This window comes from Octopus bimaculoides, chromosome 2 (assembly GCF_001194135.2).
Source record: "Octopus bimaculoides isolate UCB-OBI-ISO-001 chromosome 2, ASM119413v2, whole genome shotgun sequence".
Taxonomy (NCBI): Eukaryota; Metazoa; Mollusca; class Cephalopoda; order Octopoda; family Octopodidae; genus Octopus; species Octopus bimaculoides.
Genome location: NC_068982.1, coordinates 124,025,747 through 124,042,802, shown reverse-complemented (window position 1 = coordinate 124,042,802; position 17,056 = coordinate 124,025,747). Strand labels below are relative to the sequence as shown.

The window sequence follows — 17,056 nt, the reverse complement described above, 5'->3', positions numbered from 1 at the left end:
AGATCGTTGCCAGTGCCCCTGGACTGGCTTGTGCGGGTGGCACATAAAAGACACCATTTCGAGCGTGGCCGTTTTCGTGCGGGTGACACGTAAAAGCACCCACTACACTCTCTGAGTGGTTGGCGTTAGGAAGGGCATCCAGCTGTAGAAACTCTGCCAAATCAGACTGGAGCCTGGTGTTGCCATCCGGTTTCACCAGTCCTCAGTCAAATCGTCCAACCCATGCTAGCATGGAAAGCGGACGTTAAACGATGTTGATGATGACGATGATGCTCGAATGGTGGTTTTTACGTGCCATTGGCACAGGAGCCAGTCAGACAGCACTGGCATCAACCACGTTTGAATGGTGCTTTTTATGTGCCACTGGCATGGAAGCCAGTCAGGCGGCACTGGCATCGACCACACTCAAGGAAGTACCCATGATTATTTTCAGGGCACCTGAGAGGAAGGGACAGAATGAAAGTGGAGGCCTGGTCTTGAATGCTTGTAACAGAGTGGACTCTGCTGAAGGCACCCAAAAGCCAGGCATTGATATTAAACTGGGCAACTGATTGTGTACAAAATTTTTGGTACCTCTTGAATCTTCTATAATAATAAATGCCAAAACGAATTTCTGTGTGTCAGTGTGTCACACATTGACCCCCCTTTCTCACTATTTAATGACACTTCTACTCCTCTTGCTGGGGTGAGAATAATAGTAGGCATAGAGACGGTGAGGGTGGTAGTAGATTGACAATTGATATGGTAATGGGGTAATAGTGATAATATGAGCTGTAGTTGTGATAGAGGTGATGGTGGTGGTGGTGGTAGCTGAGGCAGTCAAGCATGACGGTGATAGTAAGGGATGTGAAAGACAGTAGTGATGGTAGTGGAGGGGAAAGCAGCAAAGTCAAAGGTGTTGATGGTGGTGGCATCAAAAGTCTGAATGGTGTATGTATGGCAGTTGTGGCGGCGATGATGGTGGTACTGGTGATGGTGATGGTTGAAAACAATCAAAAGAAAGACAGAGAGAAAGTAAGAAAGAGGTTAGACAGAAACAAATATTGTACTAACCCCTGAATGGGAAGACAAAAAATGTTTATCACGAAGCTTTGCAATAAGTTCCAGATCGACATATTTATTTCATTGTTTTGACGAAAATTGTTCATTGCTTGAAAAATATTGGTCAAGTTTAATAAAATTTAATATGTACTCAATGCATAAAGTGTCATTATTGGGCTCAAGACCCAATGAAAAGCCCTCCACAGGAGTGTGTTGATCTCCATGTATTTTTGCAGCAGCACCAATGGTGTTTATGTACCATTGAGCTGCAAAAAATCCTGAGGCTCAGTGGTTTGATATTGAAAAAAATGTAGGGATTGACATCAGGGAAGGTGTCTGGATGTAAAACACTGCCACTATAGAAAAGCAAATATGATGATGATGATGATGACGACAATGATATCTCTTGTACTGTTAATAAAATCATTAAGTTGCACTTTTAATGCCATTCAAATAAAGGTTAACCCAATGATTTATCACTAAATCAGAGAATTTCAGTAAATTTATACTTGCACCTTTTGAAAAATCATTTTGTATAAGTAATTATTTAGTTTCAGTGAGTTCTCAGGTATTTTCTTAATATTTTTGCAGGCAATGGACAGAGCACACAGAATTGGCCAGAAAAAAGTTGTTAATGTTTATCGGTTAATTACTAGAGGAACTCTTGAAGAGAAAATTATGGGGTTAGTCTTAGTTTTCTTTCATGAAATTTAATTTAAAACTCAATGATTTTACAAATTTGTTCTTAAAATTAAATGCTATATATCAAGTCCAAAGTATTTGATACTCAGAAATCTACATACTTTCTTAAACTCATTTATTGTAATAGATGTTTGTGAAGCCGTGAGCTGGCAGAATTGTTAGTATGCCGGACAAAATGTCTTGCAGACTTTCGTTTGGCTTTACATTCTGTGTTCAAATTCTGTTAAGGTTGACTTTGCCTTTCATCAGTTCAGGATTGATAAAATAATTACCAGTTAGCATTAGCACCCATCCTCTAATATTAGGCTTTGTGCCTAAAGTGGAAAGAATTATACTAAATGTTTGCAAATAATCTCAGTAAATATACAGCATATATATGTATTAATGTGGAGGCGCAATGGCCCAGTAGTTAGGGTAGCGGACTCGCGGTCATAGGATCGCAGTTTCAATTCCCAGACCAGGCGTTGTGAGTGTTTATTAAGGGAAAACACCTAAAACTCCACGAGGCTCCGGCAGGGGATGGTGGCGAACCCTCCTGTACTCTTTCACCACAACTTTCTCTCACTCTTACTTCCTGTTTCTGTTGTACCTGTAATTCAAAGGGTCAGCCTTGTCACACTGTGTCACGCTGAATATCCCCGAGAATTACGTTAAGGGTACACGTGTCTGTGGAGTGTTCAGCCACTTGCACGTTAATTTCATGAGCAGGCTGTTCCGTTGATCGGATCAACTGGAACCCTCAATGTCATAAGCGATGGAGTGCCAACAACAATGTATTAATAGTTATAGAATAATTTATAATCATAAATATTTCAGAGAATATTTTAAATTTGAATGAGTAAAAAGTTTTTCCTGTTTCCTTTTTTTTTTTTTTTTTTTGTTATATTGTAGAATTTTAATTTTTGCAATGTGTTCATTTCATTTACAGATTGCAGAAGTTCAAGATGACAATAGCTAATACAGTGATCAGCCAGGACAATTCAACATTGCGAACAATGGGCACAGATCAACTCTTAGATTTATTTATTTTGGATGTCAATCAAAGAGACCCTGACAAAGTTAATTCTAAAGACTTAAAAAATAAGAAGCATGTTAACCAGCAAGAAAGTATTCGTTCCATATTAGACAGTCTTGGAGACTTGTGGGATGAGAAACAGTATGAATCTGAGTACAACTTAGACACCTTTTTAAAGTCTCTTAATACATGAATATCTTAAGTTAAAAGTATATATTTTTGAGATCTGTATTTAGAAAGTAAATTTCAAGAAATTCAATCTTAATTTCTTCACCACTCTCTCCCTCTCCCTTTCTCATTCACACACCAACATACACACACAAGCAAACACATACAGAGAAAAGAAGCAAGATTTTCTATGAATTAAAGAGTTTGTTGTAAGATATTATTTTTTAAAAAAAAATATACCGTTGAAATGAAATTTTGTAAATTATTTTTCATTGCATTGTACTTCCATTATTTATTTTATTTTAAAGGAGATTTTTAAAATATTTAATATTTGTTTATTATAATTTCAAAATTCATTGTTATTTTCAGTAGATGCAGTTGAGGCAGTATGTTATTAAAATAGCCATCTATGTATCATACTTAATGTATATACATTGTTGATAGGCTAGTTACTGCAGTATTTATCCTGAGATAACATCTCTTATAGATTTTCTGTGTTAAAAACACAATATCAGAGAAACAACAGTTTGTCCGAGCAGTGGCCAGTGAGAACACCAGATGCATTTTAGTGTTTATGATGGCATGTACTTGAATGGCAATTCATCATCTATTCACACTTTCTTATATCAAAACAACAAATTCTTTTTCAAGCACATGGCTGTTGCAAGTACACACCATTGATAAGGCTGAAATGCTTCTGGAACTTTTGCTAGCTGCTGCTAAGATGAATTTTCCTCTCTCTCTGATATTTGCTGTATTTTTAACTGAACAAGTCCATATGAGGTGTTATCTTGGGACAAACACTATAGTCACTAGCCTATGCTATATGAATGGTTATTAGGTATTTTAATAATTGCAGCTCTTGAAGCTGTACATTCTGAGTTCAGATTCTGCTAGGGTCGACTTTGCCTTTCATCCTTCCATGGGTCGATAAAATAAGTACCAGTTGAACACTGGGGTTGATGTAATTAACTATTCCCCCACCCCCATCTCAATTTTAGGCTTTGTGCCTATAATTATTATTATTATTATTATTATTATTATTATTATTAAAGTGGCAAGCTGGCAGAATTGTTAACACATCTGATAAAATGCTTAGTGGCATTTTTTCCTGTTCAGATTTCAAATTCTACCAAATTTGATTTTGCTTTGCATCCTTTTGGAGTTGATAAAATAAGTACCATTTGGGTACCCAACAAACCAGTCTACATCTCTTTCTCACATTTCCTCCTCCATACACTATGCCTAGCTCTCATTCCCCAATTCTGTCCTCACACCCCTGTTCCTCTGTATCATTGCTATCCGGTAGCCCCTCCAACTCTATATATTCTCAGGTCTTTCACCACTTACTTGCACTCTTTAATCACACTCCCTTCGCAATATCCTGCCACTTATATTATGGCATCGAACCTCAAGAGTATGCCCCAGCACTTGCCACCATCTTTATCTCTCTCTTCTTTTACTGAATCATCCCATTTATATTCTGATCCCTGTTCCTTGTGAGTATACCCGTCATTTTGCCACCATCTCTATCCTGCTGTCTCCCACTCTCTTTCCTTTTACTGCTCTTCCTTCAGGTTGGGCAACTATTTTCTTTGTGGTAGCACACCTCTTTCTGTCTTCATTCTTGATCTTTCTCTCTCCAACCGGGTAACCTTGTACTTCCTGTATCTGTCCCACTATAACCTTTTCGCCATTACCTCCTCTAATGCTTCCTCCCCTCTTAAAAGGTTTTTTTTTGTTGTCTTGCAAGTATTTGGTGACCCTGTCAGTGCAGGTGCCACTTAAAAGTACCCGGCCCACACTGTAAAATGGTTGGTGTTCGGAAGGGCATCCATCTGTAAAAACCTTGCCAAAACTGACCTTGCTGGTGCTTGTGCCACGTAAAAAGCACTAAGCCCACTCTACTGAGTGGTTGGTGTTAGGAAGGACATCCAGTTGTAAAAATCCTGCCAAAACAGTCACAGAAGTCTGGTGCAGGTTTTGGCCTGGCTGGCTCTTGTGGAACCGTCTCATCCATGCTAGCATGGAAGATGGACATTAAACGATGATGATGATAATGGGTATAGGGGTTGATGTTATTAATTTCCTCTTCCTTTCAAAAAAATGACTGGCTTTGTGCCAAAACCAGAACATAAATAAATATTACATATAGCCTTAAGACTTTTCATGTAAAACATGTAATCTAATATTTTAACAAATTCAGGTGCAAGTGGATAAGGAAATGATTGAAATATAAAAAAATTTAATCAGTTTTTCTCTGAATGATATCTCTGGTTTGGAACTTTATTACAGACAGCATCATGTAAAAAGCTCCATGTTGGTGCCACATAAAAAGCACCCAGTACAACCTGAAAAGTGGTTGGTGTTAGGAAAGGCATCCAACCACAGAAACCATGCCAAAACAGACGACTGGAGCCTGGTGCAGCCCTTTGAGTTTCCTGCTCCTGTCAAACCGTCCAACTCATACCAGCATGGAAAACGGACGTTGAATGATAATTATTGTTAACCTCTTAAACGAAGTAGAATCAATAATTGACCCAGTTACCTTATCTGGATTGTGAGTATCTTTAGTTTTTGAGGAGTATTATTGCTTTGACTTCCTCAGCTGAAAGCAGCTAAGGATTGTCAGTAATAACTATTCCTGTAAACGTGTATATAAACAATTTCTCTTAAACGCTTTAAGAAATCAGTTGAGTAGTGAGCGGTCTCCTGGAGTTTTGTGGTTTGTGGAAAGATATGTTATTGCGGTTTGTCATGAGTTGTCTCCCATCCATACCATTTTTGCAAGATCGATTTTTTTTCATTTTTGCGTCAATCCAGTCACAATTTTGGGATGATCCCATTAAAAAAAATGGTTTTGGCGATCTTCTTTGGGGACATATTCTTTGGTCACGTTTACATATGACAAACTTCAACCACATAAATGTATGGTCCTCTGAGTGACCAAGCAAAAACTCTGACAATCTGCTAGAAATAGTAGCCAAACCAACAAATCACACCCTGCTATCTAAAGGAATAAAAAGGAAGACACTTTAAATGATACGGTCTTCAATTGCTAGTTCCTGGAAAAAAGGCCGTTTCAATACCTTTGATTATAGGTAATTTCGGATTGACGGGGAGGTAAACATCAACAACCACCAATGAAGTCTTCTTAACTGATAATTGCTGTTTAGCATTTACTCATGGTACATATTTTACTGAGGCATATTACATCAGCACTCTCAGACTCGCATATATACACATCAGCTTAGAATAACTTGAACATTCAAACATTCTAAATCATTGATTTGTCAAAGTAGGAAGTAGTTAGAATTTCTTTAGAGCAGACTAAACTTATTCTATGTTAGAATCAGAACAGTCTTTGGAATCAGTGCTGCCTAAATAGTAAAAATTGCTGTACATAGAAAATGCTGCAGAAAAAATCAAAACAAAACAAAAAAAAAAAGTTTGCTTTGTGAGCTAGGAGAGTGGCTTAGTCAAAGGCCTAAAGATCGGACATGCTAAAATCCAGTAGAGTCTGGAAGAGAATAAACTGGAACTCAATATTGTAAGCGATTATATAAAAAATGAGTGAATCTTGAACAGATGATAAGAAACTGGTTCTCAATGCACTAATCCACATGTGTTTGACTATATAAAATATTGAAATAAACAAGGTTCTAGTCCAGGGATCTCAAAAACATGGGGCATGCATGAACCACAAACTACTTTTCAATGGCTTGCAGCAGGACCATTTTTGTAACCAGTACTTTCCTAAAACTTAGTAATTTGTCCCTTGCCTCTTCCATACAATCACTTTAAGATTAACCAGCATCTGACCATGTTTCTCCCTGGGGAAGGATAGAATGTTTCTTAATATTTTCTGTTACCTTCACTTCAAGTTGAAAAGTAGAAATAGGTATTCAATTTCATATACATTTAAAAAAACATTCTTACTCAGAACATGATTACATTAAGACGTTTTGTGGTGGAGGAGTGATTAAGATGACAGACAACTAACACACTCAAACAAAATCATAGAAAATATTCAAGAGTGGAATGTTAAACAGAAATTTTGAAGAAGTATGTATTTTAGTCAACCATATGATTAAGATCTTTTTTTTAAAATGTCAGTATCAAAGAAAAGGAGAACTGAGGTTTTCAAGAAAAATGGGAATATTTGTATTTTGAAACAGAGCTAAATGTTTGATATATCTGCATAATATTACTGTACAAAAAAGAATATAAGATAAGGAGACGTTATGAAACAGCATAGAGTGATCTGTATAATGCATTAACTGGGAAGAAAAGGGAGAGTAGTTGAAGACCTCTTTTGAGGCAAGTTTTTTTTCTTTTTTCAACTTGAACAAAAGTGAAAATGTTATAAGAGCAAGTTTTGCTCTCAGGGAAATGATGGAAAAATCATGACAAAGGTAATTTTATTAAAGATTGTCTCTTACAAGCTAGTGAAATCCTCTGTCTGAAGAAAAGAAAAATGTTTGAAATCAGTAGCCTATCTCCTAATATTGTTGCCAGCTGTATTACCAGCATTTGGCTACTGCTGCTGAAGTTCCTTGAAGAATTTTTATTGCACTTGTTTACAACTTACTGTCCTGTCTTGACGAGAAGAGTTGACAAAAATTTCAGTATCTCTGAAAAATATTGGATTTACTATCACTGAAGGAAATAGTAATGGGGTGAGATATATTTAGGGAACTAGAAAAGAGCATCGAGTGTGCAGGATTGAATTGGATAAAATTTGTGTCAATGGCAACAGATTGTGCATCTGCAATGTGTTCTGGAAAGGTGGGTTTTTGTAAGTCCTTTTAAAGAAAAGCTGAACAGGCTTAGTGTGCTTATCTCAGCTAGCCATTACATTCTGCACCAAGAGGCACAGTGTTAAAAAAGGCTACAGATGGAAAACATGGCTGTGGTTGTAAAAACCAAGTACTTGCAGGCAAGAGCTCTTAGCCACCAACTGTTCATGTCTTTTTTTTAACGACTATGGATGGTGAATATGGAGAGCTTTTGTTTCAATCAAAAGTAAGGTGGTTCTGTTGGGGGACTGTTTAGAAGAGATTTTTTTTTTTTTGTTTTGAAAGAAATTGGATTGCTTTTTGGTAATAAAACAGAAAAACCGCATTCAAATGATCTAATCTTTGTAAAGCTTGCTTTACTCACTGATCTGAATGACCATCTTTACGCTCTAAACTCGAAACTCCAGGGCTCAAAGCTGGTTATAACAATGACGTACAACAGCATGAAGTCTTTTGAGTGTAAGCTTTTGATATGAGCAAAGGAGTTTGCTAGCAGGAACTTAGTTCACTTCATGGCCTTGCATTTAAAAAGGTTGAACCACCTTACTTGAAAGAATATGCCAATATAATTTTAAAACTACATGCAGACTTTGACTGGCATTTCCAAGCCTTTTTATCATTAGAAAAGTAATTATGATTTTTGCTACCTACTCCACTGACTGTGGATGTCGATACTATTTCTGATAGAGTTGGTGGAATTTCAGCACCATACTACATGAAAGCAGAAATATGTAAAGGTTGGTGTTTCTGATTTCTACTACTTTCTTCCAAGTGAGATATTTCCCATATTGTTTGCCTCATCTTGGCAAATTCTGGCCACATTTGGATGCATATACATTTGTGAGTAGTTTTTCTCAACAATGAAAATAAATAAATCAGCATTGCACTCAAGACCAATGAACATTTACAATCCATGTTGAGGCTGGGTTGTTGCAAAATGCTGCCAGAAATCATATTCAAGATAAACTGGTTTGGATCAAATGAAGGTGATTATGACTATTTTACTTTCCATATAAGTCAGTAAAGAAATATTAAAAAAAAAATATTATTCCAATTCACATTTTCTACTAATTCACATATCCCACTTACTATCATGCATATTCATTTTGATGAATAAATAAATATCAGCCTACCACCCCAATTCACTTTTGGCCCACTGTACTTCTTCCCCAAGGGTTCTTTTGTGTCCTTAAGTTTGAGACCAATGTTTTAGTCAGATGCCTGACTGCACATTGTAGATAAAGTTCTGTTACTTGTGTGTGCTTAGTATTATTGACACAGTGAAAGTAGTTATGAATTAATTTAGGTGAGAAAAGTTCTCTTCATACAAAACCATTAAACTAACTTCAATTCAGAAAGTCCTTAGAGCTCTCTGAGTATTAGGGGAGAAAAAATGTATTTTACTGGTATTCTAATTAGTTGTTGACAGCTTCTGTTACCTAGGTAATCTGGTCAGTGAAGAAGACTGCTTTAAAGTATAGTAAAATAAGGTGGAATAGATTATGAGGCAATTAATTTTGCTGACCAGAGGATCCATTATTTAAGCAGAAGATATGATGCTTATTTATGGACAGTGGTGTTGCATGATAATAGGATGTAAGCACTTAATGCAGAAGAACTGAAGCACACATGCTTCATTGGCTGTGTTGTGTTAGTGTGCATGAATGATGAGGCACAGATGAGAGAAAAAGTGGGCAGAAAATGAATCAGATTTAGTGCGAAAGAGAGGTTGCTGTAGTGGTAGAGTCATGTATGCCTACAGAGGACAAGAGTTGGACAAGTGAATGTCAGGAGATGCATATGGAAGGGAACTGGAAAAGGAAGAACCAGGAAAACATGGACAATAGTGGTGAGTGCAGATCCTTAGGATGTTGAATCTCAGCCAATGTTGAGATGCTGTGTTGGATCCATCTAACTCCTGCAGTCATGGAAAAGCAGAAGTAAAAATCATGAGGATTAAAAGTTAATTGTTGAATAAGTGGAGTGCAATTCATTATATTGACCTCAGTTACTTTATCAACCTTTGAGATGTAAAAGACAAGATTTAAGCTTACAACATAGAAATACATAATATATTATAACACAATAACACATTCCTCCCCATGTTCTGTTTCTGTGAAATCATTTAGTTTGCTCTTCTCTCATCTTTGTTGATCTTGTAAGATAAGTTGTGGGCTAGAAACAAATGATTCTGAAATTAAGCCTTGTTAAATGACATAGAATGAGGGGATATAAAAACAAATCAGATAATTCTTCCTGGCTACACTGTGCAGCTGGATGTTTTTTTTCTGTTTCCGACTTGTTCCTGCTTTTCAAGCAATAGATTTTTAATGCTACAAGTCTTTGGAAGTGCTGTGTGGCTGCTTTAGATATCAAGAAGGCATGTAATACTATTATCCTATGCATAAGTGGCAACAAGCATAGAATATTAACAGTCATGCATATTTATTCATGCATGCACACACATATGAGAAATATAGTTGAAGAACTAGGTAAATTAAAAAGATATGGCATGTACTATATATATATATATATATATATATATATATATATAAGCCATTTAAAATAACACAAAAGCCGTTAGATTCACTTCAACATTTAAATTTAATTTGTCAAAATATTTTGAAACCGCAACCTGTTCACTGACAAAATTCTGTGCTGCATCAGCAAATTAAATTTAAATGTTGAAGTGAATCTGACGGCTTTTGTGTGTTATTTTAAATGGCTTATAAACACCTTCCACGCTGCAATTGTTTTCGTTCCAGCACACGATCTCAGATCAGGTCGCTTGCTATGCAAGTACATCTCCCTAATATATATATATATATATATATAATGAAAAAGTCAAAAAATCTACATGTGTAAAATTGTATTGAAAATAGAGAAGAAAATGGACTGATTATCTTTGCAGATGTGAAATTGGTTGGATACATGAATATTTTGCATTTTTAATCATTAAGATTCTAGTGCATTTTCTTCTTGATTTTTTTTGCAATATGTGTATGTGTATGTGATGTATATATATATTTATTTATTTACTGGCTGAATAATTATTTTGTGCATAAATAATAAATCCACCACCATAATACAAAATTAGGTATTCTATTTAATTTATTAAAATTAAGAGCCAGCTAAGAAATGCTAAATATAAAAAAAAAGTTTATGGCCAAATTTTTTTTTGTGCATAAATAATAAATCCACCATCATTGAGGTGATGAGAGAAATCCATTTCTGTTAATATTTTTCTTCTGGTTTCAAACTCAGATTTAAAAAAAAAAATATTACTACAATTGTTGTTAAATTTTTTTTTATCATTCTTTTCTTTTTTTTTGTGTAAATGATAGGCAGTAATGAAAAGGTGTTAATGCATTATTTTATGACAGAGTCTGTAGAAGAGAGCAAAACATGAAGCCAAACACAACACACTAGTGCATAGTTTTCATTTGATTGCCAGATAGCTTAGGAAGGATTCTTTTTCTTTTTTGATTAGCTTACTGCATATTGCACAGCAAACTTCTGTAATATAATTTATTGGTTATTCAGTTAAAAGTGCTGAATATTCAATGAATTGTACTTTATGGTTTTTCTATACCATATGGAATATGGCACAAAGTATTTTCCAAAATCTACTTCTAAAATATTTGTCTCTCAATATGGAAAATCTGATATTGATATATAAACAATGAATGTGGTTTGGTACCGCAACTTTCTGACTAGGTCATATGATTTAGCTTGAACTTTAATTTTATATATTTGTCCTCCTTTCAAGGTTCTTTTCGTGGAGACTATACCTTTGCCACCCTCCAGTCTTATATGGAACAGTTTTCTGTGGTTTTCAACAATTTCAAAAATTGTATTACGTAACTGCAATTTATTTTGATTGAAAACAACAAGTCTGATGAGGTCCTGGTGTGGTTGCACACCACTAGGTAATGCTAAAATGCGGTATTCAATTATTTCGGTTCCACTTGCTGGGCAGTTTGGATCTGAGTCTGGATCACATTCCAAAATACAATAGCTAAAAAAAGAAAGAAAAAAGTACAAATTAATAATTAGAATACAAACATGAATTTTTCAGTATTTTCTCTCAATTTATTTTTGTTCATTTTTTGAGACCAGACTTATAGCAGGTAAGTGATGAATGCTATGGGCTTTTTGACATTGTCCTATGCCATGAAATAAAGTTAATCATCATATATTTTCTTTTTAATTTAAAAAGAAATGAATTTATTGTTACAATATACTTAATTACATAAATATTCCACATTAAATCCAAAACAAAGTAAAATATAATCATGTGTGAAGAAAGAAAAAAAGAAAAAAACCCCATCAATCTAGCTCTGAGTCGCACACCATAAGGGTCAATAGAACTTATTGAAGCAATCCAACATTGCTTATGTCATTACCATGAGCGATGGTGAGGCTAATGTGTTGGAACAGCCAAGCACTCTCAGGCAACACTTGACACCTTGATAATGATGACAAGTCACTAATAATGACAAGAACTTTGCTATCAGTGGCCCAGCTCCTCCAAATGTCTCAAACACTATAGGCTGGAAGAAAAGGTTCACCGGCAAGTCCCGATACTTTCTTTGACCTTATTACAAATGTTATACTGTTTATCTCTTAATTACTGAGTAACTGATCTTAAAATAGTCCACTGGTAGCCAACATGAAAAAATTCACATGAATGTTTATAGCTGCTCCTCTAATTAACAATAAAGAGCAATAAAAAGAGAAAGGAAATATTAAAAAAAATCTTTAGAATCAGACCTCGTCAAAATTTTAAGGACTAAATTATGTCTCAAATCCAGTAATGAAAAGCCACCTCCAATCACATTTTCTAGAATTGTATTTGAAGGATTTATTAAATAAACTCATAATTCTTCTCAGTATTAAATGTTCTTTTGCTTAAAAAAAGAAAATGCAGTTCATAATCTGGTAGATAATTGTTTCTAATTAAGACTCAAAGCTAGAAGTTTGGGTGTGGGATTAATCAATTATATCACTCCAGTACTTAAGTGTTACTGTATTTTATTGACACTGAGAGGATTAACCTTTTAAGCATTCAAACCAGCTATATCAGACCCAAGTATTCTACCTTTATTTTGTTCAAATTGGCCAGAGCCAGCATCTTACATTTACCCTATGATGTCATTCTAAACATAAACAATCACATCATCAAAATCTTGGAAGATACAACATAATGCATGATTAATTCAAAACAGTGTGAATAAGCATTACATTTGACAGTGTTACCTGAACACTTAAAGATTAAAGGCAAAGTTGCTCATATCTAAATTTGGATGTAAAAATCCAGAAAAAAAAAGCTTCAAGATATTTTATCTGGAACTCTAATAATTCTGCTAATCCAGTATCTTGGCATTTTCTGGTGAATAATAACCAGAATATCCTTAAAAAAGAAAGCCTGATTTTATTGAACAAATGTTTACAAATTGTAACTCTATTTTTAAGTGACCAAAGTTTAAAAAACCTTGGACCTGAGAGCTAGAGCTTCTTGCTTGAAACACTCTTCAAACTGGTCTTATTTCATATCAGAGTTACATTAATCATCATCATCATCATCATCCAGTGTTTTAAATTCAGGTTTTGTCCCCATTAATGAGGTGGTTGGATCTACCTCAATGCCATAACAACCAAGGTAGGCAGGTGCAGCCCACTCCAACCTTTGGGCTGGCTGGTGCCCATTCTTCTTTGCTATCAAGAGGCTTTTTTGGAGCTGAATTTTCTACAGGGAGCATGCAGTTGCTTACCCCCAACCTCAGTTTTTACTGGTCCTGAGACCAAGGCCTCTACCATGATTTTTAAGAAATATGGTGGAAAACTAGCTCAGGAAGGCAGGTACACTACTTCCTGAGACCCCTTTTGGAGTCACCCTACCTATATCAGAGTTACTTTAATATTGATTTCAAATTTTGGCACAAAGCCAGCAATTTCGGGGGAAGGATTAAGTCAATTGCATCAACTGCAGTGCTCAACTGATACTTATTTCATCAACCCTGAAAGGACAAAAGGTAAAGATGACTTCAATGGAATTTGAACTCAGAATGTAAAGACAGATGAAATGCCACTAAGCATTTTGTCTGGTGTGCTAACAATTCTGCCAGCTTGCTGCCTTAAAGAGTTACTTTAATATTAGGTTTGGCATTTGTCTTGGAGGGTAGGAAGGGTTGCACGAACAAGGATGGAGATGACATAGAAAAGCTAGTTAAATCAAATCAAAAAATAGAAATAAATATAAATTAAAATAAATTTCAAGAAGTCTAGGAGTGGTTAGGTCAGTGTGTGGAAGAGAAACAGGAAAAGTGACAGGAAGTCAGGATAAATGACACTCACTTCTGCTTACACACACACATATACATGAATACTTATATGGGGAATATCATAAGAAAACCAGCCTTCTGTTGGTTATGACGATAAGTGTTCCAGTTGGTCTGATCAATGGAACAGATGGCTTGTGAAATTAACATGCAAGCACTCCATAGACACATGTACCCTTAATGTAGTTCTCAGAGAGATTCAACATAACATAGAATGTTACAGGGCCAGCCTTTTGGATTACATGTACAACTCAATTTTGCCAGCTGAGTGGATTGAACCAATGTGAAATAAAGTGTCTTGCTCAAGGACACAACGTGCTGTCAAGAATCAAACTCATGACCTTATGATTGGAAATCACTGGGTTAGGGTATTTAGGTCACAATGTAGAACTTGGGAAATTTGCAGTGGGGCTTGGGATCCAAAAGTTTTTCTTTTTTTTTTTTTAAGTGGGATATGGAATTGTGAAAATCTTTTTTTTCACAGCAAACATACTACACCTATACTCATCCTAACCAAACCAATCCCTCCAGCCAAGCATAACATGTGAAGACTGTTTGCTACAGTATAGCACTGTTCTAATGCTACAGTTGAAGCTAACAAAATTGTCTCCTCAAATCAAGGAAATCTGCCATAATCGCCAAGCACAAGGTTCTCATTAAAGTACTTTCTTTTGGTACTCAGTACTTAAGAGTTACTGGTAGATTCTTTTGTATCAAATAACTGTGATAGAATATTAAAAATAAAATCCTTTTTTCCAACCACCAGTGGGGCATACATTTTTCTGTAAAGCTATAGTGGGAGCCTGGGGGAAAATAGGTTGGGAAACACTGCCCTAACCAGTAAGTCACTTTTTTACACAGCTGTCCTTGTCCATATGCATCACATAACCATACCAGTGCAGTTGTCTCTCTTGCACACCACATCTGATGCCTTTTATATTCAACTTTTCTCTCAAGATGCTTACACTCTGTTGAACATGCACACTGACATTGCACATCCAGTGAAGCATACGGGCTTCATTTCTTTAAAGCCTCTGTGTGTACTCAGCCATCACAGCCCATGTTTCACTGCTATGTAGCATAGCTGTTTGCACACAGGCATCATACAATCTACCTTTCATTCTGAGGGAGAAGCCCTTTGTTGTTGACAGAGGTAGGAGTTCTCTGAACCTTGCCCAGCCTAATCTTATTCTCACAGCTATGCTCTCAGAGCATCCATCTCTGCTAATAACTTGGTCACCTGGATAACGGAAGCTATCTACTACCTTTATGAACTAGAAAATAGACTCCATCAACTGCCAGGCAATTGATGGTGCCTATTTTCTGTACATTTTTAGTCTTTATTGTACCTGTGTATATTCCACACACAAAACCTATTTCCCCTATTAACTTTCCTCTGATATTGCTGCACCTCTTATGTGTCCACAGCTTACTCTGGGTACATCTTATGGACTTTCTACCCATGCCTTTCCTACATTTTGAGCAGGACCATCTACCTGAAGGGATTTGTGGTTTGTCTGCCTTCCTACTTACTAAGACTTTGGCTTTTGCTAGGTTAACTCTAAGGCCCCCTTGATTCTAGATCTTGTTTCCATACCTGGAACTTATTGCTTGGAGGACTATGATGAACAAGAGGAGCCTGAGGACCAATCCTTGGTGAACCCCTACTTGTACCTTGAATTCTTTGCTGTACTCAGTCAATTCTTTGCAACCCAGTCAAGAAATGCCAAATATTAAGAAGTGGATATCAAAAACATAAAGTTTTTCTTTTACTCACTTAGTATTCTTGTCTTGTTTATAATTAGAGGGACATGGTATTAAAACACAATGGTAGGAACCTCTTGTATTAAAACACATTTGGTCAGGACCACAGTTTATTGCCCTCTCTTTGCATTCATTAATATCTGAAAATAAATTATTAATAAAAGTCCTTATAATTATTTGAAGAAATAGTAAAAGAGCTAAACTTGTTTTGTTCAATTAAAAGATGAGAATTATTATAGTAAAAAAAAAATAAAATCTGTAACAATAACCAATTAGAATTGGTGTGTAACATGTTTGCATTACAAAAAATGTATAAATATTTATGTGTTCGGTACTATTCTTGTACATATTGCTTTTTCATTCTTTACTGCTCCACAACGATCATTGAAGAATTTGTTGTTACTGAAAAATGAAATTTAAAAATTTAAAGCACAAACAGTTTATATATTATGTCTGATTCTTATACTTGCTTTTGAGTTTTGTATATGGAATTTGACTTCTTCAAAACTATGAATTGCTTTAGGAGTATTTTCAAATAATCTACCTACCTTCACATGAGCTTCCATCTGCTTTCAGTCTATAACCTTCTGGACAGATGCACCTATAAGAGCCTATTTCATTGACACAACTGTGTTGACAATGTTTGAATCTCTCACATTCATTGATGTCTGTAATATAGAAGCAATGAACACACTCAGGAGGAATATTTTAAACAATGAAGCCCTGTTCTAGCTGATAAAATTAATGAAGCAACATTAGTGTAGAATAAAATAAAATACAAACCAATCTTTACTGTAAATTTCTCCCTAAAATAAAAACTTTAAAGGATTCCCAGCCCTTATAATTATTTGAAGAAATAATCTTTATCTGATTATAATTGCCGATGTGTTTCTTTATATTTTGCAACAACAGATTAAGAATTAAAGCAAGCCAGACTTTATTTAAGGATTCTTTCACTCATCCTTGTTCATTATCTTTCATGCACAATAGTCTTGAAATTAATTGAATAGAAAAAAGTAGTAATTAACAGGATCCTAATTTCATTTAATGCATCTTTCTATTAAAATTCAAATTAAATAGCATGCTTCATTCTATCAGTTTACTTTATCATGCTACATCTGATATCCAGGCTTCTACATAATTTTGTTGAAATAACATGCATAATTATTTTTCTTTTTCCCTTTTTTATATAACATTTATGTTATGGTCCTGTTCATATGTTCTTC

The 17,056-nt window shown here is 35.3% G+C and overlaps 2 protein-coding genes across 3 annotated transcripts in view; one reads left to right on the top strand and one right to left on the bottom strand.

Moving 5' to 3' along the window:
- LOC106870984 (TATA-binding protein-associated factor 172) overlaps positions 1-3,254 on the top strand; it is a 56,877-nt gene extending 53,623 nt beyond the window's left edge. The window contains exons 38-39 of the mRNA XM_052965876.1: positions 1,633-1,724; positions 2,672-3,254. Of these exons, the coding sequence (XP_052821836.1) occupies positions 1,633-1,724; positions 2,672-2,951 (372 nt within the window). The 3' untranslated portion in view covers positions 2,952-3,254. The remainder of the gene's footprint in view (positions 1-1,632; positions 1,725-2,671) is intronic.
- A 7,056-nt stretch (positions 3,255-10,310) lies between these two features.
- The window catches only part of LOC106871048 (hemicentin-1), a 359,318-nt gene continuing 352,572 nt past the window's right edge, over positions 10,311-17,056 (bottom strand). For both annotated transcript variants that reach the window (XM_052965571.1, XM_014917317.2), the window contains 3 exons: positions 16,379-16,498; positions 15,844-15,970; positions 10,311-11,743 (listed from right to left, as the gene is read on the bottom strand). In XM_052965571.1, coding sequence (XP_052821531.1) covers positions 11,374-11,743; positions 15,844-15,970; positions 16,379-16,498 — 617 coding nt within the window. In that variant the 3' untranslated portion in view covers positions 10,311-11,373. The remainder of the gene's footprint in view (positions 11,744-15,843; positions 15,971-16,378; positions 16,499-17,056) is intronic.